Below are 27,452 nucleotides of genomic sequence, written 5' to 3'. Positions count from 1 at the left end.
AGTTGTGTCGTCTCCACGGTGCCCGGGACCGCTGCTGGTCGTAAGCCTGCGGTTCCCGCCAGGGCGCGGCCTGTCAGCGAGCTCTGCGGGGTGAGCGCCCGAGGGGCTGGGCTGGCCTTTTGGAAGGGGCAGTCACCGGAGTGGGGCGATTTGTGGTGTCAGAGCCCGTCACTGCACAGCCCCGTTGGCATGGGTGGCTGGGCAGCCCAAGGGGACGGTGAGACCGGAGCTCCCGTCTGTTCGGCCTACAGAGCACACCACTAGCTCAGGGGCCTGGCCCGACCTAGACGGCGTGGCAATGGGTCCTCGCTGCGTGGTACAGAGGGGGGCTGTGATGGGCGGGGAGCTAAGGGGTTAACTCAGGGAGCTAGCAAAGGTGCTGGCCACGGGCCAGGGGAGCCAGTGAGAGAGAGGGATAAAATCTGAATGGGACCTCGATTCCTTGCCGCTTCCTTGCTGGGGAGAGAAAGGGGGGGGGGAGACACGGAATGAGGGAAACCGAGGCAGGACTGCCATGTCCCCAAGGAATCTGGGGCGGGGAGGGGACTGAGCAAGAGACATGGCAGTGTTCCCCTCCCCCGTCGGGCTGGCCTCTCCGGGAATAATCCAGGCACAGACCTAAGAGCTGTGGGCCCAGGGTTTACTGCTCTGCCCGTGGCCTCCCCCGGCGCCTGGGCTCACAGCATCCGCCCCAGCCTGGCGAGCAAGAAGTGCTGGGCACAGCTGGGCCCCCACGGCTGCTCCCCCAGGTGGCTCCTGCCTGGGAGCTGGCGCGTCTGGCCTAGGAGGTGGCTGGTGATGTCCGGGAGCCGGCTCGTGCCCCCCGGGGGCCGACCCAGCGGGTTTGTCCCGTGGGGTGGGCTGCTGCTGGCGCTCCGGTGCCCAGTGGCCGTGCCCGGGAGCTGGCTGGTTCTGCCCCGCGCCGGAGGCAGCTCCGCCTGCGGCCAGCGGGCGATATCCGGGAGCCACCCGGCTCCCTCGGACTCCCTGGAGAAGCCCGGTGGCTCCCCCGGGACGGGGCTGGCTCCCCCCTGGAGCTCACTCCGCCGACACAGCAGCTTCTTGGTTCCATCCAGCAGCCTCTTCACCCCGCCCAGGAACCTCTCCATCCCATCCGACGGCCTCCTTGCCCTGTCCGGCAGCCTCCTGCCCCCAGGCAGCTCCCCCTTTCCACTTGGGGGTCGACTCTCCTCATCAGCCGTCGGCTTGTTCCGCCCGCCAGCCAGCTCCTGGCTCCGGACAGCCCCTGCTCGTTGCCACGCGTGAGGGGACATGGGTCTGAGAGCTGGGTCGGAGCCCACGGCCAGCTCCTTGGACACCCCTTCCTTGCAGCCCGCTTGCAGCCTGTTCCACCCGGCACACATCTGAGGACCCGGGGCTGGCTCGGGCCGGGCTCGTGTCCCACGCCAGTCCTCACACGATGCACGTGCCTCGTGGGACCTGTCTCCAGGGGCTGCCTCCGGCCTGGCCCGGCCCCTGCCCCATGCGCTCAGCAGCTCGTACACGAGAGCTGACTTCTCTCGGTCTTGCAGCCCACTCCACCCGTCGTGTGAGGTGTACACGGAGGGTGTCCCCGCTCTGCTCGGTCCCACGTTCCACCCGTCGTACGACATGTACGCCTCATTCAGCTCGTACACGGAGGGCGTCTCCGCTCTGCCTGGTGCCACGTTCCACCCGTCGTACGACACGTACGCCTCATTCATCTCATATGCGGGGGGCGTCCCCGCTCTGTCGTAGGCCGCGTACGCCTCGTTCATCTCGTATGCGGGGGGCGTCCCCGTTCTGTCGTAGGCCGCGTACGCCTCGTTCATCTCGTATCCGGGGGCCGAGCCCGCTCTGTCGTAGGCCGCGTATGCCTGGTTCAGCTCGTATCCGGGGGGCGTCCCTGGTCTGTTGTGGGCCGCGTACGCCTGGTTCAGCTCGTATCCGGGGGCTGACTCGTACTGAGACTCATTCCATGCACCTTGTGGCTCATACCCCTTGTGTGACTCCTTCCACCCGCCATAAATCTCATAGATCTCGGGTGACTCGTAGCCAGGGCAGGATTCCGTGCGGGCTGTGTCTGTGGCTCTCCTCCCATCACCGGGCATGCCTGCAAGAAATCACACGTGTTACGTCCAGAGCGTAGGGTTGCCAGATGGTTTAACTAAAAATACTGAACACCTCCCACCCCCCAGAAAAAACGTGGAAAAAATTCTGTTGAGAAAAGAAAAAGGACCCCAAGGGTTGTTAAGCAAAAAAAAAAAAAAAAAAAAACCAGCATCGCCCCTTTAAGAAATGCTTTTAAGGCTTTTTGGCCCTAACAGGCTGTCGGCAGCCACCCGTCATCTGGTCTCCCTGCTCCGGGCCAGTCAGCTCCCCTGTGGAACCAGTAAGCACCCAGGATTTTCACCTCCTGGATGGGAAAAAATCAAAAAGTACCGGCCATTTTAGGAGTCCGGTATTCTCTGAATGTTTTTACTGGACAGGAGGCAAAAATACCAGACTATCCGGGTCAGTACCGGACACCTGGCCACCCCCCAGAGCGCCCCTCACGCGGCCCAGCCCTCGGGAGATTCGCTCCCTGCGGCCGCTCCGCTGCTTGTCTCACCAGCAGACCTCCTCCGCATTCACAGGCGAGACACTCGGGCACCTCTCCTGCCACAGAGCGGCAGCCCTGAGCCCTGCGCCTCTCGACAGCTGGTGGCCCTGCTGACCACGTCTCCCAGGGCCGCCCTTCCCCAGACAGGGGACGTCTACACTGTCTAGTTGGAACGAGGGTGGCTAACGTAGGCATTCGAACTTGCAAATGAAGCCCAGGATTTAAATATCCCGGGCTTCATTTGCATGTTCCTGGGCTCCGCCATTTTTAAATGCCCATAGTTCGAACTCCCTGCCCACGGCTACATGCGGCAGCTAAGTGGTTCGAATTAAAGCTCCTAATTCGAACTACCGTTATTCCTCCAGCAAGGAGCTGGCTCACAGGGGAAACGCCTGCCCCCCGGCACGGACCCTGCGAAAAGCCATTCACCAGGCCTTGCCAGCCCCAGGTACCTACTGCCAGCTCCTGAGCTGCCCGTGGGAGCCGAGAGGCCTCAGGAAAACGAGATTGAAACTCTCTCGCTGGTGTGTGGCAGCAGGTTACATAACTGCGGCTCTAAACAATCCCCCCTCCCCCGCCGCCATCGGGCACAGGGCACCGTTTCATAGTCCTGCCCATAAACCCCAGGGATGGCCCTGCCTCGCCCCGCCTGCCAGTACTTCCCGAGTGCCGTGGACAGCGGATCGCCCCTTCAGGAGGCTCCAGGAGGGAGGGGAGGAGCCGGGACAGGTCGCACCTAGAGGAAGAGGTGGGGCGGGGCAGGGCGAGGGGCTGAGCAGCCGCCGGGAGGGGTACGTAGGCACCTCTGGGCGCAGGGCCTTGGGGGCAGAGTGCCCCTGACTCTGCACTTCTAGGGAGCTTTCAGCACTCTCGCGTTGGCCTCCTGGAATCGGCCTCAGTCTCCCCGTGGCCATCGAGAGCCCTCTCGGAACTCACACGGAGCCCACAGTCCCCCTGGCTCCGCATGGCTCCTGCAAGCAGGCAGCACGTCTGGCCCCAAGGCGCAGGGGCAGCCATGGGTCTGTGCCCTGCCCCCACCCTGAGCACCGATTCTGCAGCTCCCTTTGGCCATGGGCCCCAGCCAAGGGGGCCGAAGAGTCGTGACAAGACGGTTAAGGGGGAACTTGGTCCCAGGGGGTCCAGCTGGCAGGAAAGGCAGAAGGGGACCCGGGGCCGGGCCCTGAGCACGGGACACTCAATGGGGGAATTAACCCTTCGCAGGAGCGCCTGGGGCCGGGTGGGGTTTCCATCGGTAAGCGGTAGCGGGACATTGTGTCGGTAACAGGCTGTGGTCCATGCAGGGAGTTAGGGCTTGACAGGGAACGTGGGGGGAGATTTTCAGACTAGACCCTTGTAACTATCCCGGGGGCTGACGCTCTAGAGGGCGCGAGCTTTTGGTTTCTTCAGAAAATGTTCAGGGGGGTTATTTTTAATGTTTTATCTCCCCCTCCCGCCCGTTTTCCCCATTATCCCTTTTTGCAACCAGGTCACACAGTGAGTCCAGGCAATGGCTTTCCTGACAGCTATGCTGGTTCTCCTTTGCCTCTCCGTAACTGTTCTGAATGTTTCCAGCACTGGAAAACGTGGGCGAAACCTCTCCTGAGACTCCCTCCGCTTTCACTCTGGGGGGACTGGGAAAGAAACAACCCCTCGAGATGAAACCTAGCTCGGTTTATGTGAAACAAAGCAAAGGGGGATGTAAGAAATTGGCCTTTTCTGGACAAAAATCTCATTTTTCCTCAGGGAAACTTTCCCAGCACAAACTGCCCACAGCTCCCCCGAGCCGGGCTCCACTCACCGTAGAAGGGCTCTCGTCCCCTGAAGAACTCTCTGAAGATCTCCCGGAGGCTGGCAAAGTTGAAAGTAAATCCAGGGCCCCCCTCTTCAGCCCTCGGCTCCCCCGGCTCTGCGGGGCAAAGCAGAGAAAGGAAATGGCACCTGGCCCTCACATGACCCCTCCCCAGGGACAAGAGCAGGTGGAACCACCTGCAAGTGAATTTGAACCTGGCGCTTTGAGAGCTTGGCAAAAGAGTCGCCACAGCTTGAGCGAGAAAGCCAGCTGGCCCGTGTCCTGCTCCCTGGCTGTCCGTGGGCTAAGTGCTGCCACACGGGACACAGCCCTACACCAGATGCGTGCGTAGCCGCCACCAGGCGGATTTGATCCTGGGCCCTCGGGAGCCAAGTTCAGGAGCTCCGAGCTAAAAGCCAGCTGGCTCCCAGCCCCGGCTGGGGGGGCTCCTGGGCTGAGCTGTTGCTGTGGTCTAGGCGCCACTCGCACTGCTTGGTAACCACGCTAGGGGTGAGGGTCACACCAGCAACCAGGGCAGAGCCGGGGGGAATCCTAGAATCGTAGGGCTGGAGGGGCCCTCGGGAGGCATCGGGTCCCGTCCCCCCAGCAGGGCCCAGCCCCGTCGGACCAGCCGGCTCTTCAGCATCTCCAGGGATGGAGACTCTACGACCCCCGAGTCAGAATCGGGCCCAGGAGCCAGCCCAGCCGCCACGCCCCGGGACCCCCCCTCGGGCGCACGCAGCTGCTGTGGTTTAAAGCGAGCTCCCTGGGTTCTCTGCTCTGCGGGGGCGGGGCTTCGTGCAATCTCCCCACCCCCAGCCCAATGCTCAGCTCCTATTGGCCAGAAACATCCGGCCAATAAGAACGGACCTCAGCCAATCTCTCAGCTCCTATTGGATGGAAACAGCCAGCCAATCGGTGCAGAGAGATTGGCCTGAGCGCCTGGGGCGGCGCGAGCCCCTTCCCCGCCCGGAGTTGAGCGCCCCCTGGAGGGAGCAGCCTGCGGCGGGAAGCAGGCCGGGGTGCAGCAGGCAGGGAGCCGGACCCCTGCCAGCCTGGGGGCGCTGCAGCCTGCTGGCCAGGGGACACTCAGGGACACGCCTCCCAGCCAGCGCCTGCCTCTGGCACCCCGCCCCCCCTGCACCCCAACTCCCGCCCCCGATCACCCTCCAAACCCGCTGCACCCCCTGCCCCAGGGGCAACTCCCTCCCAGGCCTGCACCCCTCCCCCAGGCCAGAACCCTCTCCTGCACCCCAACTCCCGCCCCCGATCACCCTCCAAACCCGCTGCACCCCCTGCCCCGGGGGCAACTCCCTCCCAGGCCTGCACCCCTCCCCCAGGCCAGAACCCACTCCTGCACCCCAACTCCTGCCCCCGGATCACCGTCCAAACCCTCTGCACCCCCTGCCCCGGGGGCAGCTCCCTCCCAGGCCTGCACCCCTCCCCCAGGCCAGAATCTTCTCCTGCACCCCAAGTCCCGCCCCCGGATCACCCTCCAAACCCGCTGCACCCCCAGCCCCAGGGGCAGCTCCCTCCCAGACCTGCACCCCTCCCCCAGGCCAGAACCCTCTCCTGCACCCACACCCCCTCTCTAACCCTACACCCCAATCCCCTGCCCCAGGTCACAACCCCCTCCTCCACCCAAACACCCTCTCAGACCCCACACCGTCTCCTGCACCCCAATCCCTTACCCTGTGCGCCCTTCTGCACCCAGCCTCCATCTTAGACCCCACACTCCCTCCACGGAAAAGTGCGGCCCTCGACCACTTTGCAAAGTCTTGGAGAGTCCCCCCACCCAAAATTATTGCCCACCCCTGCCCTAGGCAATGCATTCCAGTGTTTAACCACCCTGACAGGTAGGAAGTTTTCCCTAATGTCCAACCTCAACCTCCCCTGCTGCAGTTTAAGCCCATTGCTGCTTGTCCTGTCCTCAGGGGCCAAGGAGAGCAATTTTTCTCCCACCCTTTTAGGGACTGGAAACCCGCTCTCATGTCGCCCTCGGTCTGCTCTTCTCCAGACTAAACTCGCCCAATTCCTTCAGCCTTCCTGTTCTCTAGACCCTCCGTCATTCCTGTTGCTCTTCTTTGGACCATCTCCAATTTCCCCACATTGTGCCTGCAACGCGGCGCCCGGAACTGGACCCAAGACTCCCGCTGAGGCTTGGTCTGCGCGGAGCGGAGCGGGAGCACGACTCCTCGTGTCTCACTCACACTCCGGTTGTCAGCCGGGCGGCAGGAGGTGCGCTCGGTGCGATGCTGACTGGGAACGTGGCCCCGGCCGACGGGCTCCCTGTGCATGTTCGCGGGGCAGGCGCAGGTGTTTCTGCCTGGGGTGCCTGCTAGGGCTGCAGAGCCAGCCCAGCCCGGGTGCGTGAGCCCACGTTGACGCTGGGGCGGGCAACGCAGCTGTGTGGGGGGCAAAGCGCCCGCCACAGGGACAAAGCCCAGCCCTGGGAGGCGGGGGTTGGGCACACAGGAGGATGGGGGGGTCACTCACCTGCCCCCGCGAGCCCCTCCTTGCCGTAGCGGTCGTAGATCTCCCGCTTGCTCTCTGCCGGGAGAAGGAGCCGGAGGTCAGCCAGCCCGTCTCCCACTGAGCCCGGCCACAGCCGCCTTGCCGCCCACCCGGCCCTCCGCCCCCACTGCAGAGGGGATGCAGCTGGAGGGACACTGATGCGGCAGCCGCAGGCCCTGCCCACCGCGGGGAGGCGCGGTGCTGCTGCGCGAGATGCCCTGCAATCCGTCGCGGGACGCTGGGCGCATGGAGCCAGGCTGCCCTAGCGCAGAGGCGCTATCACACACGGTTCCCATCTCTGGCTCCTGCGCCGGGGCCTGGGCGTCCACACCTAACCCCGGCAGGGATTGCCTCGGTGCTCAGCAGCCCAGGACCTCCCCCTGGGGCCTGCGCTAGAGCGGAAGGGAGAGCCGGGAACGCTGGGGATGGAGAAGGCGGCTGCTCCCCACCCGGGCGGTGCCCCAGGCCCGGGGGGCCGAGCAGAGCCGGGGGCCGAGGAGGCAGAGTGACAAGGTGGGTGAGAGAATATCTATGGGGCTGGAGGCAGAGCCCAGTGCAGCTCTAAGCTTGTCTCTCCCCCACAGAAGTGGGTCCAATAACAGCCCCCCAGTCCCCCCCAGCCCACCTCTCTCCCGCCCTGGGTCTGATGCGGCAGCCGCAGCAGGAGCAGGTAGACAGACCCCAAGTGCAGCCGCGAGGACTGGCCCGGGGGGCGGGGGGCGGGGGCCCTTACTGTCTGACAGCACGTCGTAGGCCTCCGTGATTTCTTTGAACTTCCGCTCGGCGTATTGTTCCACCTCCGGGTTCTTATCCGGGTGCCACCTCATTGCTGCCCGCCTGTACCTGCGCCGGGCCCAGAGAGGCTGTCGGAGCCCCGCCATGCGGAGTTCCCTCCCGCTGCCCCGGCTCTGGGACGCTCCCTGCTGAGCGCTCTCCCGCCCCGGCCTGGCTCCAGGGAAGGGTCTTTCCCGCACAGCTGGCTGCCCCTCGCCCCCCCCCCACACTTAGCCTCAGGGTGCTTTTGGCAGCCCCCGCACACCGGCTGGGTCCCACCACCCAGCAGCGGCGTCTCCCAGCTCCCAGGAGTTGGCCACTTCCAACCTCCCGCTGAGCTCCCCTTTCCCAGGGCGTCCCAAGGCCCTGCCCCGGGAGGGCCCGAGGGTCATGAGCTGGAGTCCAGCCCGGAGCCCTAGAGCCTGTGAGGTGCCCTCAGGGCAGGGCCCAGGGCGGGGAGGCTACAGAGCCTTGCCCACGGGGAGCGTGGGGCCGGGGGCGCTCCAAGGCAGGAGGGGTGACATGGGGGGGGCTGTCCACTCTTGTGGCCACGCTGGCCGGGCAGTCACTGGTGGCTGTGTGGGCTGTGGGTGCCCCCTACTGGCCGGTGTCTGTAGCGCTGCCCAGCGGGGGGGCGCCCCTCAACACAAGCCCGTAGACAATGACCAGAGAAAGGGGTTAGACACGGGGGGGGGGGGGGGCTGTGTGCTCTGGGGTTCGGCGAAGGGGCAGTCTGGGCTGGGCAAACATGAAGAGACGGGACTGAGCCGAGTGCGGGGGGGTCAGGGGCCTGGGGACCCCACCCCAAGGGGGCGGGGCCGCCACAAGGGGACTTACGCCCTCCTGATGTCCTCCTCAGAGGCGTCCTGGGGCAGCTCCAGCAGTTTGTAGTACTCCCCCATGGCGACGGGCGTTGCACCTCGGGCCTGGTCGGGGGCCTGGTCGGGGGTCAGAAGCAGCCGGGGGCCGGGGCCTGTCTCTGCGGATGCAGCCCAAGTCGGCAGGCCTGTGGCTAGTCGTGCTCATGGCCACGCCCGGGGCGGGCCAGCTCCGTGCAGAATGGCAGCCGGGGCATGCTGTCGTCGCTGGCCCTATGGCACGCGGGGAAGAACCGCCTCAGTCCCAGAGCCCCCCGCTGTGACCGCCAGCCTCCCTCCGCGTCGCGGGGCTGCGCGGTTCATCGCTCCCCCTTAGTCCTCCCGCGGCACAGAGCCCTCCCCCGCTGTGACCGCCAGCCTCCCTCCGCGTCGCGGGGCTGCACGGTTCATCGCTCCCCCTTAGTCCTCCCGCGGCACAGAGCCCTCCCCCGCTGTGACCGCCAGCCTCCCTCCGCGTCGCGGGGCTGCACGGTTCATCGCTCCCCCTTAGTCCTCCCGCGGCACAGAGCCCTCCCCCGCTGTGACCGCCAGCCTCCCTCCGCGTCGCGGGGCTGCACGGTTCATCGCTCCCCCTTAGTCCTCCCGCGGCACAGAGCCCTCCCCCGCTGTGACCGCCAGCCTCCCTCCGCGTCGCGGGGCTGCACGGTTCATCGCTCCCCCTTAGTCCTCCCGCGGCACAGAGCCCTCCCCCGCTGTGACCGCCAGCCTCCCTCCGCGTCACAGGGCTGCACGGTTCATCGCTCCCCCTTAGTCCTCCCGCGGCACAGAGCCCTCCCCCGCTGTGACCGCCAGCCTCCCTCCGCGTCGCAGGGCTGCACGGTTCATCGCTCCCCCTTAGTCCTCCCGCGGCACAGAGCCCTCCCCCGCTGTGACCGCCAGCCTCCCTCCGCGTCGCGGGGCTGCGCGGTTCATCGCTCCCCCTTAGTCCTCCCGCGGCACAGAGCCCTCCCCCGCTGTGACCGCCAGCCTCCCTCTGCATCGCGGGGCTGCACGGTTCATCACTCCCCCTTAGTCCTCCCGCGGCACAGAGCCCTCCCCCGCTGTGACCGCCAGCCTCCCTCCGCGTCGCGGGGCTGCACGGTTCATCGCTCCCCCTTAGTCCTCCCGCGGCACAGAGCCCTCCCCCGCTGTGACCACCAGCCTCCCTCCGCGTCGCGGGGCTGCGCGGTTCATCGCTCCCCCTTAGTCCTCCCGCGGCACAGAGCCCTCCCCCGCTGTGACCGCCAGCCTCCCTCCGCGTCGCGGGGCTGCACGGTTCATCGCTCCCCCTTAGTCCTCCCGCGGCACAGAGCCCTCCCCCGCTGTGACCGCCAGCCTCCCTCCGCGTCGCGGGGCTGCACGGTTCATCGCTCCCCCTTAGTCCTCCCGCGGCACAGAGCCCTCCCCCGCTGTGACCGCCAGCCTCCCTCCGCGTCGCGGGGCTGCACGGTTCATCGCTCCCCCTTAGTCCTCCCGCGGCACAGAGCCCTCCCCCGCTGTGACCGCCAGCCTCCCTCCGCGTCACAGGGCTGCACGGTTCATCGCTCCCCCTTAGTCCTCCCGCGGCACAGAGCCCTCCCCCGCTGTGACCGCCAGCCTCCCTCCGCGTCGCAGGGCTGCACGGTTCATCGCTCCCCCTTAGTCCTCCCGCGGCACAGAGCCCTCCCCCGCTGTGACCGCCAGCCTCCCTCCGCGTCGCGGGGCTGCGCGGTTCATCGCTCCCCCTTAGTCCTCCCGCGGCACAGAGCCCTCCCCCGCTGTGACCGCCAGCCTCCCTCCGCGTCGCGGGGCTGCACGGTTCATCGCTCCCCCTTAGTCCTCCCGCGGCACAGAGCCCTCCCCCGCTGTGACCGCCAGCCTCCCTCCGCGTCGCGGGGCTGCACGGTTCATCACTCCCCCTTAGTCCTCCCGCGGCACAGAGCCCTCCCCCGCTGTGACCGCCAGCCTCCCTCCGCGTCGCGGGGCTGCACGGTTCATCACTCCCCCTTAGTCCTCCCGCGGCACAGAGCCCTCCCCCGCTGTGACCGCCAGCCTCCCTCCGCGTCGCGGGGCTGCACGGTTCATCGCTCCCCCTTAGTCCTCCCGCGGCACAGAGCCCTCCCCCGCTGTGACCGCCAGCCTCCCTCCGCGTCGCGGGGCTGCACGGTTCATCGCTCCCCCTTAGTCCTCCCGCGGCACAGAGCCCTCCCCCGCTGTGACCGCCAGCCTCCCTCCGCGTCGCGGGGGCTGCACGGTTCATCACTCCCCCTTAGTCCTCCCGCGGCACAGAGCCCTCCCCCGCTGTGACCGCCAGCCTCCCTCCGCGTCGCGGGGCTGCACGGTTCATCGCTCCCCCTTAGTCCTCCCGCGGCACAGAGCCCTCCCCCGCTGTGACCGCCAGCCTCCCTCCGCGTCGCGGGGCTGCACGGTTCATCACTCCCCCTTAGTCCTCCCGCGGCACAGAGCCCTCCCCCGCTGTGACCGCCAGCCTCCCTCCGCGTCGCGGGGCTGCACGGTTCATCGCTCCCCCTTAGTCCTCCCGCGGCACAGAGCCCTCCCCCGCTGTGACCACCAGCCTCCCTCCGCGTCGCGGGGCTGCGCGGTTCATCGCTCCCCCTTAGTCCTACCGCGGCACAGAGCCCTCCCCCGCTGTGACCACCAGCCTCCCTCCGCGTCGCGGGGCTGCACGGTTCATCGCTCCCCCTTAGTCCTACCGCGGCACAGAGCCCTCCCCCGCTGTGACCGCCAGCCTCCCTCCGCGTCGCGGGGCTGCACGGTTCATCGCTCCCCCTTAGTCCTCCCGCGGCACAGAGCCCTCCCCCGCTGTGACCACCAGCCTCCCTCCGCGTCGCGGGGCTGCGCGGTTCATCGCTCCCCCTTAGTCCTCCCGCGGCACAGAGCCCTCCCCCGCTCTCCCCACAGCGACGTCCGTCCCCCCCCCCAGCCCTGGGCCCACCCCACCAACGTGCCTCTTCGGGGGGGCTGGGGGAAGAAGGAGCTTGCCCCTCCCAGGAAGCCGAGGGGTGGGCCTTTGGCAGCGAGTGAGGGGGTGCCTGGCCGGGGGCTGCCGGCTGCTCCCGCTGTGCTCCCCCAGGGGCCTGTGGGTGTCTTTGGGAGTGAGCCTGGGCCCCACGGGCTTCGCGTGCTGCTCCCACAGAGCCAAGCCTGCTGCCCTGGATCCTCACCCACTGCTGGGGCCAAGGGGCGCGAGTGCCCGGGGAGGAGCCATCCTAGCCCCTTGGTGCGCCCCGGCGGTACGCCCAGGGGCCTGTCTGCCAGAGGTCGCACACCAGGGCGCCATGCGAGGGGCTGACGGGGGCCACACCCCCAACGCTGGAACCCTGCACTCCACACGCCCAGGCCCCGGCGGGGGCTTCTCTGCTCCCAGCCTTGCCTGCGGGCAGGGCGCTCGCTTGGAACCGGGGGGGCTGGGGAGAGGGCAGCAAAGGGCTGGGCCTTGCAGTCACTGGAGGGCTGTTGGGAGCACGAAGCCGCTGCCCCGCGCCCGTCGGGCCAGGCCTGTCCAGCACATTCACAAGCGGCCTGGGACTGCCCAGGGCTGTGGCGGGGTGGAGGGGCAGCCCCATGCCGCCCTCAGCCCACCAGTGTCTTGTCCAAGAGCAGAGCCAAGCTTGTTGAACTGCCGGGCCACTGGGGACAGGCATGGATGGTCTCGCATCAGCCATTCCGCCCTGTCCCCGGGAGTGACATCAGGCCTGGGGCTTAGCCGGGGGCACCGGGGTGGCTTCAGAAAGTTGGAGGAAGAGGGAACAGGCGGGATAGGGGGCCAGCTCCTCCTCGCCCCTGCAAGCCTTGTAGAGATCAATGGGCAGCCTGGATCATGGAGTGGACAAGCAGAGAGGGGCAAGTGCTGGGCCTGGGCTACAGCCAGGGCTAGGGGGTGCCCGGGGCCCCCCATGTCAGACTAACTGACCTACAGTGACCTGGGTCATCTGGTTTATCCTTTTAAAATAGTTACACAACTCTTGCTTTCTTTCAGCCCCCTGGAGCAGCCACACAATCAGTGCCCTTAAGCGGGGGCTCCCTGAGCCAGCTCTTTTGAGACTCTTGGGTGTAAGTTCTCTGGGTCGCCTGATTTTAAAATGCTCAGATTTCGTAGGTGCTGTTTGACGTCCGACTTCATTACAGATGGGGAAGGCAGCGACTGATCATTTTGTATCCTGTGGCTCATCGGTTAGTGCGTTTCGAGGTACAACCCAGAGCATTTATTGATCATTACTGACACTTCCCGCTTTGTCCTGAAACGGGCCCGTGCCGTCGCGGACACCGTCCATCCCAGAGAGTTCAGCAGCGGCTTGTGCCCTTTGAGCCAATGGGCCATAGACGTGGCGCTGGCCCTGTGGGTGTGGTTTGGCCAGCCCCCCCCGCCCCCCCCCCCCGCTATGGTTCTGAGAGGTGCCGGGCGGCCGCAGCGGGTCCTTGGCTGGTCCTGGCGGGGCTGGGGACGCTGATGAGTCCCTGGGTGGCTGAGGTTGATGGCCCCGCCTGTGGCAGCGCTAGGGCCCGGCTCCCTCTTCTCTGGGGTTATCAGCCCATGCCTGGGGCCAGCCCTTGTCTGACCCTGGGGCTTCTCCCTACATCCCCGCTCTGCACCAGTGGTCCCTACGCTGCCCAGTCACCACCGGTCGTGCCCCACGTCTCCTCCCGCTCCCAGGGCGCGTGCCCGCCGGGCGCCCCCAGCCCTGCCCCGGCCGTACCTTACTGCACGAGGAGAGGGTCTCAGCCGCTGCCCCACCCAAGGGGCCCTCCCTGGGACGCGTGGGAGCAGGGCGGGAGCTCACCCGTAGCCCATCACGCGCCTCCCTTGTTGACTGACAGCTGCTGCGGCCTATGGGAAGCTCCGGCTGATTGTGATGTCAGGGCTGTGCACGCAGAGGTGAGAACCTCGGGATGTGCCGCGTGCAGGGGGCAGAGCGGAAGGCCAGGCGGGAGCTTGGGCCGCCTCCCTGGTGCTGGGCCCGTGTTTCACCCCGTCGCCCACGGCCCGGACTCGTCTGCTCAAAGCACCTGCCCGACGGCACCAGGCTGCGTGCGGAGGCAACAGGAGCTGGAGAAGCCCCCGCTGCTCAGAGCCCGGGCTGATGGGCGCCTGTTCGTCCGGGCCGGGTTCCTCACTGCGCCCTGTCTGGCGTCAGCTCGCGGGCCCCGCTGTATTCATACTGGAAATCGAGTCGGCACGAGCTCTGGCCGTGGGACGCCTGCGGTAGGGTCTGACGGGTGCACCGCCCAGTCAAACTCCCACCTGACAGTCCCGGAGCGGGTCGCCCCGGCACGCGCCAGCCCTCGGAGCCAGAGCGTCCTCACGTTCAGGGGTTCAGTCGTAACCCCGCAGACGGCAGCTCCCCCGCTGTGCTCAGCCAAGTCTGAACCGGCCGCTCCTCTCTGCCACTGGAGGGCGCTGCAGCCCAGCGCAAGGCGCCAGGGCCCAGGGGTGCCAGGGCGAGCTTGGGCACCCGGAGGGCGTCCCTAAGTCAGGGGACTTGAGCCCTGCCCGGTCTGCAGGCTGCGCTGCTCTCTCCGGCCCAGCCCCTGCTCCCGGGCCGGGCCTGTGGGCTGCAGCGACAGCGGGGTCCTGAGCACGGGTCGGCCCCCGGTGGGTCTCTACCTGCAGCCCAGCCCAGCCACCCACCGAGCCCTGCCAGTCTGCGTCCCTCGCACGGCGCCGGGGGGCCGGGTCGCCTCGTCTCCTGGCACCCCCCCCAGCAGGGTGCAGGCCTCAGCTCCCCCTTCTGTGGGACACTGCTGTCCCGGAGTGCTGGGCTGCGGGGCCGGGGAGCACAGTGCCGGCCTGCAGCGCTGCCCACGGGAGGGAGGCCTCCCCGGCCCAGGCCGGTCTCTGAGGGGATCTGTGAGCAAGGCAGAGCCTCCCCCTGCTTGTAGCACCAGAGGCCAGAGCGCTGCGGTGCCAGAGGCCTTGAACCCCCTTTTAGATACCTGAAAACTGCTCTCGTGTCCCCTCAGTCTGCTCCTTTCCAAACTCAACAAGCCCAGTTCCTTCCGCCTTCCCTCCTAGCTCGTGTTCTCTAGACCTTGGGTTCCCAAACGGGGGCGTGAAGAAATTCTAGGGGGGGCATGAGACGACCCAGCCCCCCCCCCCCCCCCATCAATCCCCTCCCAAGAAAGAGCCTGTCTGTCCGGTAAAAAAAATTTTCAGAAACGACCATGTGAAATGTCCGGTATTTTCTGTTCTTCCTGGCTGGGGCGTCCGCCAGAACATGCGCAGCTCAGGCTGGATGGGGTGGGGGGAGGATGGAGCGTCCGGGCAGACTTCAAAATGGCCTCCTTAAAGGGCAGTGCCTGTTCTGCTTTTAAAAAGAGCAACTTTGGGGGGGGGGGGGGGGGTCAACAACTTTTCCCCTGGAGTTCCGGCACCTTTTTTTTTTACCCTGGTCCCGGGAATTAAAGGGGCTGTGACTGGTTTTTGGCCCCCGTCAGTTTATTTTTTATTTCTCAACAAGTTTTGCTGCTATTTTGGGGGGGGGGTCTCAAAAAGGGGGCATGATGCCAGAGAGCTTGGGAACCACTGCTCTACCCCTTTCAGCATTCTTGTCGCTCTTCTCTGGACCCTCTCCAATTTCTCCACATCTTTCTTGAAATGTGTCGCCCAGAACTGGATACAACCCTCCGACTGAGGCCGAATCAGCACAGCACAGAGCAGAGCAGAAGAATGACTCCTCGTGTCTGGCTCACCGCACACCTGTCCATGCAGCCCAGAGCGATCTCAGAGGGGTAGCCAGTTAGAGGGTAAAGTTACCAAAAGGAGCAGCCCTGTAGAGCCTTAGGCCATGTCTACACTAGGTGATTATTTTGAATTATTTTGAATTGACCAAGTTCGACTTCTGGGCACCTGATTTGACGAACCCAGAGTTCCGTGTCCTCACTGCAGGGGAGCATCGAAGGCAGCCTTAGGCCGGCTGCATTAACGTGGGCGCGCTACCTCGGACTCAGAGCCCTGGGAAGTGTTCTGGGGAGCTGCGGGACGCCTCCCGGGGGTCAATTAGTTGGAATTAGCGGCACCGGAGCATCCGCACCAACATTATTTTGGACATACAAGTCTGGGAATTGTGTTATTCCTTATGAAACGCAGAGTGCAGAGTTCAAATTCCACGGCCCGGAATATTACTCCGGAATAACGGGCTTGGTAGTGTGGACGCATTGCTTACCCTGGGGGGCTAATTTCAGGCTACGTCTAGACTACATGCCTCTGTCGCCAGAGGCATGTAGATTAGGCTACCAGGCATAGGAAAATGAAGCGGCGATTTAAATAATCACTGCTTCATTTAAATTTACAAGGCTGCCACGCTGAGCCAATCAGCTGTTTGTCGGCTCAGCGCAGTAGTCTGGACGCGCAGGTGTCGACATCAAAGGCATTTGTCAACCACCCAGGTAAACCTCATTCCAGGAGGAATAACGGGGCTGCCGACAAAGGGCTTTGATGTCGGCAGGGGAGCGTCCAGACTAGCACGCTGATCAGCTGTTTGTCGGCTCAGCGCGGCAGCCATGTAAATGTAAATGAAGCCGTGATCATTTAAATCGCGGCTTCATTTGCCTTTGCCGATGTGTCTAATCTACATGCCTCTGACAACAGAGGCATGTAGTCTAGACACAGCCTGTGTGTGTCTCTGTCATTCTCTCTCTCTCTCTCACACACGGTCCTTCACTCTCATCTCCCCACACAACACGTACGTGGGGGGTGGTTGTTACTTCTGTTACTGCCTGCACAGTGGGTTGTGTTTGGTGTTGGACTGGTCCGTGCAGTTCATCATTGTCATTTCTCTCTCACACTCACATTTCACTCTGAGTGGTGAGTTCTAAAACGCCAAACCTAGCGTGACTGGAGCAATTATCCCCATGGCCACTGCTGCCCCTGGATGTGTCTGGCATGTCCCTGCAGCCCCGGAGACGGGCAGAGCAGGGGTTCCCCACACGCTGCCCTGGCCTGCAGACACCGCTCCTGCAGCTCCCATTGACCAGTAGTGGGGAACCGTGGCCAGTAGAGCTGTGGGCTCAGTGCCTGTGGATGGGGGGCAGCACATGGCGCCATGGAGCCGTTGCTGTCCATGCCAGCTGCTTTCAGGAGCGGAACAGGGCCAGGGCAGGACTGAGCCGCCTTAACCCCGCTGCTCCACCACCCGGAAGCCGTCTCAGTTAAACGGTGCCTGAACCCCTGTCCCAGCCCTGAACCCCCTTCTGCACCCAACCTCCTGCCCCAGACATGAGCCCCCCTGCACCCAAACCCCTTCCCGGACCCCAATCCCCCGCCCTGGGCTAAGCCTGGAGCCCCTCCCACACTCCAAACCCCTTGGCCCAAGACCAGAGCCTGCACCCCAACCCCTACCCCAGCCTGGTGAGAGTGAGTGAGGACAGGGGATGGAGCGAGCAGGGGGAGGCCCCTGAGAAGGGACGGGAAGGAAGTGGGGCCAGGCTGTTTGGGTGGGAGGTGGATCTTGCACTGCACTTCCATCGAACACGTGATCTTGTGGTTAAAGGCTGGCACCTGCTGCTGCAGGCTCTCGAAAACACACAGGCAGCGTCGTGAGCGCCGGTGGGCAAAGGCCACTTCCGTTGGCCAGGCCAGCGCGCGACACTCTCTGGATGTGTCAGTCTCCGCGGTGCTGCAGGGCTTTCGCCCAGAATGCTGTTTGCGTTGTTTGCAATAGTGTGGTGCTGCCGGCCTGCGTGTCGCTGGTGCTCCCGAACTCCTGCTGCCTGGCCGATACATGGCACCCGGACCGCGCCTGCGCGAGAGTGTTTCCGCTGGCAGCTGAGACGGACACTTTGCGCCAGAGTTATGGAAACGGGGTAGCCGGGGGAACAATAGCGCCATGCGCTGTCTGCACAGCGTCGCAGTGTGCGCCAGGCCCGGGGTGCGAAGAGGGCCGAAGCGCCCCCCCAGACATGCCTGGCCTGGCTTGAGAAGACTCTCCGTCTTGCAACGGGCTCTCCGGAAGGAGGACAATAAATTGCTCGTGCCGCCGAGGGCAGGATGTGAAGCAACGGGCTTCACTGCGACAGAGGAGACTTGGCCGTGAGCAAACACTTCCTGATGTTCGGGGCTGTGACGCCCTGGAGCAAAGTGCCGGGAGGTTGCAGAGCGTGTGAGGGGCTGGCTCGGCACACGCCTGGCAGGGCGGTCTAGCAAACTTGCCACAGCAGTCAAGCCAGCCAGCCACTCTCAGCCGCCAATCGCTGCATGTGGCTAGTGCCAGGCGCGCTGGGCACCACGGGCCTAGAGAGCACTCAGCAGGGACTGGACTCGCCGACCAAGCAAGGGCCTTTCCAGCCCTACACGCCCAGGATGCAAGGGGCAGGGCCAGGCAGTCCAGACAGACACCCTGGTCTCACCTCCCAAGGACGGCAGGTTTGTATAATTTCTGGTGGTGCCCCGTTAACCAGGCCTCTGGAGGTAACACACTCGGGGCAAGATGGACACATGGCCAGAAGTAAAAGGTGTCATGTGACCCCTCTCGAAGGACTTTTCCCACCATCCTCCTACCAACAGGGATTCGTTTGGCCCCCACCAAACCCCCCTCATGCAACTGTCCTGCAATTGCATTAACCCAACGTGTGTGACAGTAACTCGGGGCATAGAGCTGGGGGAAGTGTCCCTCCAAGGCTCTGTCTACACTCGCGGCTTCTTGCGCAAGTACAGTCATTCTTGTGCAAGAACCCACAGAGCAGCCACACTGCCCGTCTGCTCTTGTACAAGGAAATGTACAGTCCGGCATGGTATGAGAGGGCGTCTTGCACAAGAGCTACGCTCTTTTCTAACAGGTGTAAGCTCTCTTGCACAAGAGGGCAGTGTGGTGGCTCGGCAGGGATTTCTTGCACAAGAAACCCCTCTGGCTAAAATGGCCATCGGCGCTTTCTTGTGCAAGAGAGTGTCCACACTGCCATGGATGCTCTTGTGCAAAAGCACAGCTCGCACATGGCAGAGTGGACGTGTTCTTGCACAAGAACCCTTGCACACGATGTTCTTGCACAAGAAGCCACCAGTGTAGACATAGCCTGAGAGTTTCCTCCCCTGAGCAGAATGGATTTGTGTTGTGCACCAGTACTGAGTTCATGTGGCTTGTTTGGACGTGCCACTGTGGCCCCCAAGTTATTAATAAATATCTTATAAACCTCGACCTTTTCTCTCTGCTGCCATGTCTCCTCCCCTTGCTCCATCAACTTCCCTGGTGCCTGCTGCCCCCCAACCCCTCACCCTCTGCTGTCCTGACTCCTGCCCTTCTCACTGCCCTCAGCCCTCCTGCGACCTGCCCCCCTCCACCAGCCCTTCTCTCCCCCCTGTGCCCACTCCTCCTGTAGCCCCACTCTGATCATGTGAGCTACCCCTCCTCATCCCCTCTTCTAACACCTCCCTCTACACACCTGCCCTGCCTCTCTCCTCTGTGCTGGTCCCTCCCCTGCAGGTCTCTGCCCTTCTGCTTCACCCCAGAATCCCCTGGCACCTGCACCTTCCCTTAGCCCTGCACCCTCCTGGTGCCTCCCCCTTCCCTCACTGCCCCTGCCCCCTTTGCCCTCTTTTTCCCTGATGCCCCCCCTCACCACCCTCTGCCCCCATTCCCCTCCTGCCCCTCTGTGCCCTCACATGACTTGCTCCATCCCCACATTTCTCACGCCCACCCCTCCTTTCAAGCCTTCTCCCAGCACCTCCCCCTCCCCCCTCAAGCCCCCAATGCCCTTCCCCTCTCCTCTCCCAGCATCACCCTGTCCCCCTCCCACTGACACCTCCCTCCTGCCCTTTTCCTCATTGTCTGCACTTGGCCCCCTGGCATTTCTCTCTCCCCCATGCTGTCCCTTGGTGCCTTCCCCTCTCTTCCCCCTTCTTCCCCCTCCTCCTCCCACCCCTTCCCCCTTGTTTTCCCCCTTCCCCTCCCCTCCCTTCTGCCTTCCACTTTGCAGGGCTGGAGTCTGTGCTCAGGCCCCAGAAGTCCCCGGACTCTGAACCTGGAGCTAGGCCGTGTGGTGCAATGCCACGCTGAGCAGTTTTAAAGTCCCGGACGTGATGTCACGTCACACCTGGGTGTCTCCTGCTCACCTGTAAACACCCGCATGCAGCAGCAGCCGGCAGTGCGCACCAGGCTGAAAGCTGCGCATGGCAGGGATGGGCTGGGGCTGGGGGGGGATGCTCTGGGGCTGAGGTGGGAGGACACACGGGGGACCAGCAGGTGGGGGCTGGGGCCTGCTCCAGGCAGGGCCGGGGGAGAGACCCAGCTCCAAATATTGGTGGAGCAGGGCCCCGGCTCTGAATATTGCTGGAGCATGGGCACCACGAGCCCCTAGAACTCGCCGCCCCTGCCTCTGACTTCACAGCTCCTGGGATGCTCCCGGGCAGGGACTCGAAGCAGTTCCCACGCTATCCCAGGACTGGTGTGAACGGGAAGCGACCGTCTAGGCAGGAGTCCTGCAGAAGGGGATCGAGGGGTCAGAGTGACCACAGGCTAAGTATGAGTCACCAGTGTCACGCTGTTGCAAAACAAGCCAACAGGGTTCTGGGCTGCATGAACAGGAGTGTGGTGAGCAAGACACGAGACGCCATTCCTCCGCTCCGCTCTGCTCTGCGCTGGTCAGGCCTCGGCTGGAGTCTTGTGTCCAGTTCTGGGCACCACATTTCAAGAAAGATTTGGAGAAGGTCCAGAGAAGAGCAACAAGAATGATGAAAGGTCGAGAGACCAGGAGCGAGGAGGGAAGGCGGAAGGAATTGGGCTTGTTTAGTTTAGAAAAGAGCAGACTGAGGGGTCATGAGAGCAGTTTTCAAGTATCTAAAAGGGTGTCACAAGGAGGAGGGAGAAAACTTGTTCCCCTTGGCCTCTGAGGATAGGACAAGGAGCAATGGGCTTGAACTATAGCAAGGGAGGTTTAGGTTGGACATTTGGAAAAACTTCCTGCCTGTCAGGGTGGTTAAACCCTGGAATAAATTGCCGGGGGCGGTTGGGGAATCTCTGGAGATATTTGGGTCTGTCTATACAGCCACCCTAGTTCGAACTAGGTGGCTAATGTAGGCATTCGAAGTTGCAAATGAAGCCCGGGATTTAAATATCCCAGGCTTCATTTGCATCTTCCCGGGCGCCGCCATTTTTAAATCCCTGTTAGTGCAGACTCCATGCCCGCAGCTACACACGGCACAGAGTAGGTAGTTCGAATTAGGCTCTCCAATCCGAACTACCAGTACACCTCATTCCACGAGAAGTAACGGTGGATTGGAGACCCTAATTCGAACTCCCTACTCCGTGCCGCGTGTAGCCACGTGTAGCCGCGGGCATGGAGTCCGCACTAACAGGGATTTAAAAATGGCGGCGCCCGGCTTTATGCAAATGAAGCCCGGGAAATTCAAATCCTGGGTTTCATTTGCAACTCCGCTTGCCTACATTAACCACCCTAGTTCGAACTAGGGGGCTAGTGTAAACAGACCCTTGAAGAGCAGGTTGTTCAGACTCCCATCAGGGATGGTCTAGACCAGTGGCCACCAACGCGGTGCCCACAGGTGCCATGGCGCCCACCGGAGCTTTTATGTGTGCCCGCCTAGTGACCAGGACAAGTGCAACCCATTAATGCGCTCTGAGCCCCAGGCGCCCGGCAGCCCCAAAAGGTTGGGGACCACTGGTCTAGACGGTGCCGGGCCCTGCTGGGAGGGTGGGGCAATGGCCCTAGTGGCCTCACGAGGTCCCTGCCAGTTCTGGGATTCTGTGGGGCTCACGCCCGTTCCACTCAGCCTCCTGCAGCGGAGGGGCCGGCATGAGGGACCCGCAGGGGCTGGGGACAGTGTCTCTCCTGATCCCTGATGCAGCCGGGCTGCTCCCGCTCACCCCCGGGCGCTGCTGAGGGAGGAATCTCTGCTCACGGGGCTCCATGCGAGCCCACTGAGCGCGGGCGATGGGCAGCGTCTCTCGAAGGGCACCGCTTAGCAGCTCTTGTGCACGCCCAGGTGCCAGCAAAGCCGGCGAACTGCTCTGTGCCCACAGCCCGCCAGCCAGGGCACCACCAGACCCTGCCCCGAGGCCACAGTGCCCTGCGTGGCGGGTGAGTGGCCAGGGGCTGTGGGACAAGGCTGACGGGCAGCGCCCCCCGCCCTGGGCCGGGCACCAGGGGAAGGAGGGCAGCAGGTTGGCTCTCGACAGGCTGCACAGCCCTGTTACACTCCAAGGGGCTGGGAGTGGGCGACAGCGGAGGGACCAGGGGAGGATCCTTGTTCTGTTCCCTCCCTCTGGAGCCCCGGGCACCGGCCACTGTGGGCCGCCGGGACCCTGGGCTGGACGGGCTGTTGGCCTGACCCCGCCTGGCCGCTCGGCTGCTCTCAGTCCCCACAAGCGGATTGTCTCATCGCTGGCTCCAGTATCTCCCCAGGGGTCAAAGTGAGGCTGCCGGGTCTGTAACCCCCAGGTCCTATTTGTTCCCCCTCTCAAAGACGGGGGCTCTGTCTGCCCTTCTCCGGCCCTCTGGGACCTCGCCCGTCCTCCAGCAGCCCCTGGAGTCATCGCCGAGGGGTCCCAGGCGGCTTCAGCGAGTTCCTGGAGTCCCCTGGGAGGGGCGGCGCCAGGCCCTGCCGGCCGGAGGGCACCCAGCTCCTCTAGCTGCCCCTTTCCCCAGCTTTGCTATGGGACGTCCAGCGGGGCTCCGAGGTCCCAGGGGGCCAGGAATTGGGCTGCAGGGCCCTGTGCTGTGCAGCTACTGAGCAAGTGTCCCCGCGGCCTCCTCAGGGTGGGGTAGGCAGGCTCTGTCCACGCAGGCCCTCGGAGACAAGCCCTCGTAGCCGCTACTACTGTGGGCCTGTGTTTCTGGGCAGGGGCCGGGTGGGCTGCCCGGGTGGGTGGGCGGGAGCTGGGTGGGGTTCCCTGGGCGGGTGGGCAGGGGCCATGCGGGCTTCCCGGGCAGGTGGGGGGCCGTGGGGGCTTCCCGGGCAGGTGGAGGGCCGGGGGGGCTGCCCAGGCTGGTGGGGGGGCCGTGGGGGCTTCCCGGGCAGGTGGGGGGGCCGTGGGGGCTTCCCGGGCAGGTGGGGGGGCCGTGGGGGCTGCCCAGGCAGGTGGGGGGGCCGTGGGGGCTGCCCGGGCAGGTGGGGGGGCCGTGGGGGCTGCCCGGGCAGGTGGGGGGGCCGTGCGGGCTGCCCGGGCAGGTGGGGGGGCCGTGAGGGCTGCCCGGGAAGGTGGGGGGGCCGTGGGGGCTGCCCAGGCAGGTGGGGGGGCCGTGGGGGCTGCCCAGGCAGGTGGGGGGGCCGTGGGGGCTGCCCGGGCAGGTGGGGGGGCCGTGGGGGCTGCCCGGGCGGGTGGACAGGGGCTCGCTGCACATCCCAGGCTGTGGCGGGGCCTGTTCCCCGCTCTGGCTAAGGGTGCTCAGCTCTGAGATGGAGGGGATGTTGCCAGAGGACTAGAAGGCTTACGCTGATAAGAAGCTCACAGGAACTTTTTCAGGGGCAAAAGCCACACGCTGTTTATTGGGAATCCAGCAGAGAAGCAGTTAGCATCTGCCTTATAAAAACACACACACAGACAGACAGAGTCACACACACACACACACACACACACAGAGTGACACACACACACACAGACAGAGAGTGACACACACACACACACACACAGAGACAGAGTGACACACACACACACACACAGAGTGACACACACACACACACACACACACACACAGAGTGACACACACACACACAGACAGAGAGTGACACACACACACACACACACACAGAGACAGAGTGACACACATACACACAGACAGAGAGTGACACACACACACACACACACACACACACACACACACACACACACAGGCTCTGCAGATGGTGCATAGTGACCAGTCCATGGTGGCTCACGTCAGTCTCACTGGCCAGGCCAGGCTGCCCGAGCGAGGAGTCGGGTTCCCTGAGACTCCTCCGAGGCTCAGCTCGCAGGACTGAACCCAGAGTCCTATGGCCAGAGCTTCCCTTCTTATCCAGGTCAGTTCCCACTGGGGCCTGTGGGTTGTGCAGTGTCATGCTGCAGTCATCCGCGCTCAGGAGGTGTGAATCTGTGTCCTGTGATGGGAATTGTCAGGGTTCCAGTCCTTGTCTCTGCCTGTCTCCAGGGTTCGCCGATGCTGCTAATTCAATTCAGCCTCCAGACACAATGCACGTTTCCTTAGCGATAGAGCGGTAGCCGTGTTAGGCTGATCTCGCTAAAACAAAAGGAAAATCTCTGTAGCGCTTTAGGGTCTGTCTACACGACAGCGCTAATTCGAACTAGTGCGTCTAGACCTAAAAACTCATTCAAATTAGCATTTTGCTCATTCGAACTAGCACGTCCACACTGAGCGGACCCTGAACTGAAGTTAAGGCTGGCCGGAAGCAGTGCCGGCAGGGCATCAGGTTAGGACTTAGAGCGTGGAGATGCTGCCTCAGGCTAGCCGAGGGCTGTGCTTAAAGGGACCCGACCCCCACCCCGGACAGACAGTTCTCAGGGTTCCCCGCTCGCTTGTCTAACTCGATGAGGGACAGCAAAGCAGTCCTGGCTTGGAGTGCCCTGAGTGCCCGCACTCGGCACATCACAGCACTCGGCCATCAGCCCGGCTGCACTTGCTGCAGGCTGCCATCCGGGGGGTCAATTGGGGGGCTGTCAGGATCCAGGAGGCCCTGCAGGAGAGCTTCCACCCCGAGGAGCCCACAGAGCCAGCCCAGTCCTCCCCATCGGGGGCTCGTGCCCCATTCCTCCCTCACCTCCCTCCACTTACCCCTCCCTAGCCCCCCTTCCTGATGTGTTAAAAAATAGAAACTCTCTTTATTTAACAAAACTGGTGGGGGGGGGGGGGGAATTAACCTCTGGGGAGACTGGGAAAAGGAGGTGGGAAAGGGGAAGAGAGAGGGTGGGAGAGGGGAGGTGGAAACCTGGGAGGAGGGAGCTGGAAGAGGGAAGCCAGGGGAAGGAGGAGGAGGGGAAGTATAAAACTATGGTACGCCATATCTTCAGTACTGTGTACAGATGTGGTCTCACCTCAAAAAAGATATTTTGGCCTTGGAAAGGGTTCAGAAAAGGGCAACTACAATGATTAGGGGTTTGGAACGGGTCCCATATGAGGAGAGGCTAAAGAGACTGGGACTTTTCAGCTTAGAAAAGAGGAGACTGAGGGGGGATATGATAGAGGTCTATAAAAGCATGAGTGGTGTGGAGAGGGTGCATAAAGAAAAGTTCTTCATTAGTTCCCATAATAGAAGGACTAGAGGACACCAAATGAAATGAATGGGCAGCAGGTTTAAAACTAATAAGCGAAAGTTCTTCTTCACACAGCGCATAGTCAACCTGTGGAACTCCTTGCTGCAGGAGGCTGTGAAGGCTAGAACTAGAACAGAGTTTAAAGAGAAGTTAGATAAAGTCATGGAGGTTGGGTCCATGGAGTGCTATTAGCCAGGGGGTAGGAACGGTGTCCCTGGCCTCTGTTTGTGGAAGGCTGGAGAGGGATGGCACAAGACAAATTGGTTGGTCATTGTCTTCGGTCCATCCCCTCCATGGTACCTGGTGCTGGCCACTGTCGGCAGACAGGCTACTGGGCTAGATGGATCTTTGGTCTGACCCAGTACGGCTGTTCTTATGTTCTTATGTTCTAAGCTCAGGGCTCAGGGTCGGGGGTCTCACTGGACCAACTTGATTTTCATGCAAACCTGCTCCTAGGTTCGCATGTGGCCTTTGGTGGCCAGGCTGGCAGCTATTCCTGTGCCTAGTGCGTAGGTCATGGATATTGGAGGCCTCCCCCGAAACCTCGATGAGGTCCACGATCTCCGCACTAGATCAGGCGGGCGCCCACCTCTTGTGACCCCGGGCAGGCTCCCGGGAGCTGCCAGCCTGGTCCCGGGAAGAGGTGGAGGGCTGGATGGCAGCTGGTGGCTGGCTCATGCCGTGCCAGGTGCAGGGTTTGCTGGCTGGGTGCTGGCAGGCTTTCAACTGGCACAGGCACCGTAGCCAGCCCGTGCCCCTTTAAGGGCTCCGGGGTCGGCAGGGGGGCAGAAAAGTTTCCCTGGTTTGGCTCAAAGTGGCCACCAGGGCAAGCTGGGGAGGGCTAGCCTCCAGCTAGTGCGAATTAAGTGGCTACACAGCCCTTAATTCTAACTACTTAATTCGAACTAGGCTTAGTCCTCGAGGAATGAGGTTTGCCTAGTTCGAATTAAGCGCCCCGCTAGTTTGAATTAAGTTCGAACTAGCGGTTTGCATGTGTAGCGCCTATCAAAGTTAATTCAAACTAAGGGCTGTTAGTTCGAATTCGTTTGTAGTGTAGACAGACCCTTAGAGACAAACAAGATGGTTTATTAGATGATCTTTCATGGGCCAGACCCACTTCCTCAGATCACACTCTGTTATGTCTACACAGCAAAGTTATTTCGAAATAACTTTTCTAGCATCTACAGTCAAACCGCTATTTTGAAATGAATTCGAAGTAGCAGAGCGCTTGTTTTGAATTTGGTAAACCGCATTCCACGAGGAATAACGCCAAATTCAAAATAGCTATTTCAAAATATGTGCTATGTAGACACGTATATCGAAATCGGGGGCCTCCAGCCTTCCCAGGGTGCCCTGGTGGCCACTCCAGCCTCAACCAAGAACACTCCTCTCCCTCCCGCCCCCCCAGAGCCCTTAAAGGGGCTGACTCTGGCCACAGTGCCTGTGCCAGCTCCAAGCCTGCCAGCCCAGAGCCAGCAGTCACTGCCCCTGACCCAGTGGCCCCAAAACATGAGCCAGCAAGCCACTGGCAGCCAGCCCTCCACCACTCCCCAGGAGCAGTCTGCCAGCTCCCAGGAATCTGCCAGGGGCTGGAGAAGGCAGGGGCCTTCCTGGTCCAGGACAGAGATCATGGCCCTTATTCAGGATTGGGGGGGATGCCCCCAACATCCACGACCTTGCACTAGACACAGGAATGTGCCCGTCTAGGGCAGGGTAGCTGCCAGCCTGGCCACCAAAGGCCACATGTGAACCCAGGAACAGGTTCGCATGAAAATCAAGTTGGTCCGGTGAGACCCCCAACCCTGGGCCCTGAGCTTCCCCTCCCCCTTCTGCCCCTGGCTTCCCCCTTCCACCTCCATCCTCCCAGGTTTCCCCCTCCCCTCTCTCCTCCCCTCTCCCGCTTCCTTTCCCCAGTCTCACCAGAGCCTCCAGTTGGGGGAGCAACTATTGGGAACAAGAAGATGGAGTGTGCGTGTGCGTGTGCATGTGCATGTGCGTGTGCGTGTGCATGTGCGTGTGTGTGTGTTAGATGGGGGAGGGGTGGAGTCGGGCTTCTGCCGATCCGGATCGATGCTTCCATGTTGACAAGACAAAACCCGGGGTCCCTCTGCAAGACGCCTCCTATTTCTCCCTCTCGTGCAGCCAATTAGCCATCACCCCGTCTCGTCTAATGCTGCTCCAGAGAGGGTCCTTCCAAGGGCAGGTGCTTGCTGCTCCACTCCCAGGCGTCTGTCTGTCCAGTCTTCTTAACGAGCTCACTGCACAGGGACTGGCTTGGGTCTGGCTCCCAGCCCCTCTCCACCCTGGCACCTGCTGCGGGAGGGGCTCCCCTTCCGGTCTCCATTCACCCCCCCAGGGCAGTCGGGGAAAGGGGAAGATCCATTCTACTCCGAGCAAAAGACACTTTTCTTTACCTTAACTCAGGGGTCCCCAGCGCGGTGCCCACAGGCGCCATGGCGCCCGCCGGGGCATGTACGGGCGCCCGCCTAGCGCCGCCCCCGGGAGCGTGGCACATGCGCGGCCCCGCCCCCAGGCGGCCCGGCAGCCCCGCGCGGCGCCCGCCACCCAAAAAGGCTGGGGACGCTGCCTCAACTATTCCTAGGACCTCTAGCAGAAAGAGCTTGATCCCAAGTGTCTGTGGCGAAGATGGATACAAGGTTCCTCTTAGACAAGGTTGGCTAAGAAGGGTTAACTGGAAGCTCCAGCTAGAAGCACAAGATATGTATCTAGAAAATCTCTTAATA

At 63.2% G+C, this 27,452-nt stretch overlaps 1 protein-coding gene across 1 annotated transcript; it reads right to left on the bottom strand.

Moving 5' to 3' along the window:
* Nucleotides 1-626: 626 nt before the first annotated feature.
* On the bottom strand, nt 627-13,367 carry LOC102462961 (uncharacterized). The gene is made up of 6 exons (XM_075917684.1): nt 13,213-13,367; nt 8,496-8,749; nt 7,618-7,727; nt 6,867-6,920; nt 4,380-4,487; nt 627-2,092 (listed from the first exon to the last, which is right to left on the bottom strand). Exons 2-6 carry the CDS (start codon nt 8,558-8,560, stop codon nt 678-680), a joined length of 1,752 nt encoding a protein of 583 aa, XP_075773799.1. The 5' UTR covers nt 8,561-8,749; nt 13,213-13,367; the 3' UTR covers nt 627-677.
* Between the last annotated feature and the right edge of the window lie 14,085 nt (nt 13,368-27,452).

The sequence above is a fragment of the Pelodiscus sinensis genome, unplaced genomic scaffold (assembly GCF_049634645.1).
Source record: "Pelodiscus sinensis isolate JC-2024 unplaced genomic scaffold, ASM4963464v1 ctg97, whole genome shotgun sequence".
Taxonomy (NCBI): domain Eukaryota; kingdom Metazoa; phylum Chordata; order Testudines; family Trionychidae; genus Pelodiscus; species Pelodiscus sinensis.
This window is presented reverse-complemented; position numbering and strand designations above follow the sequence as displayed.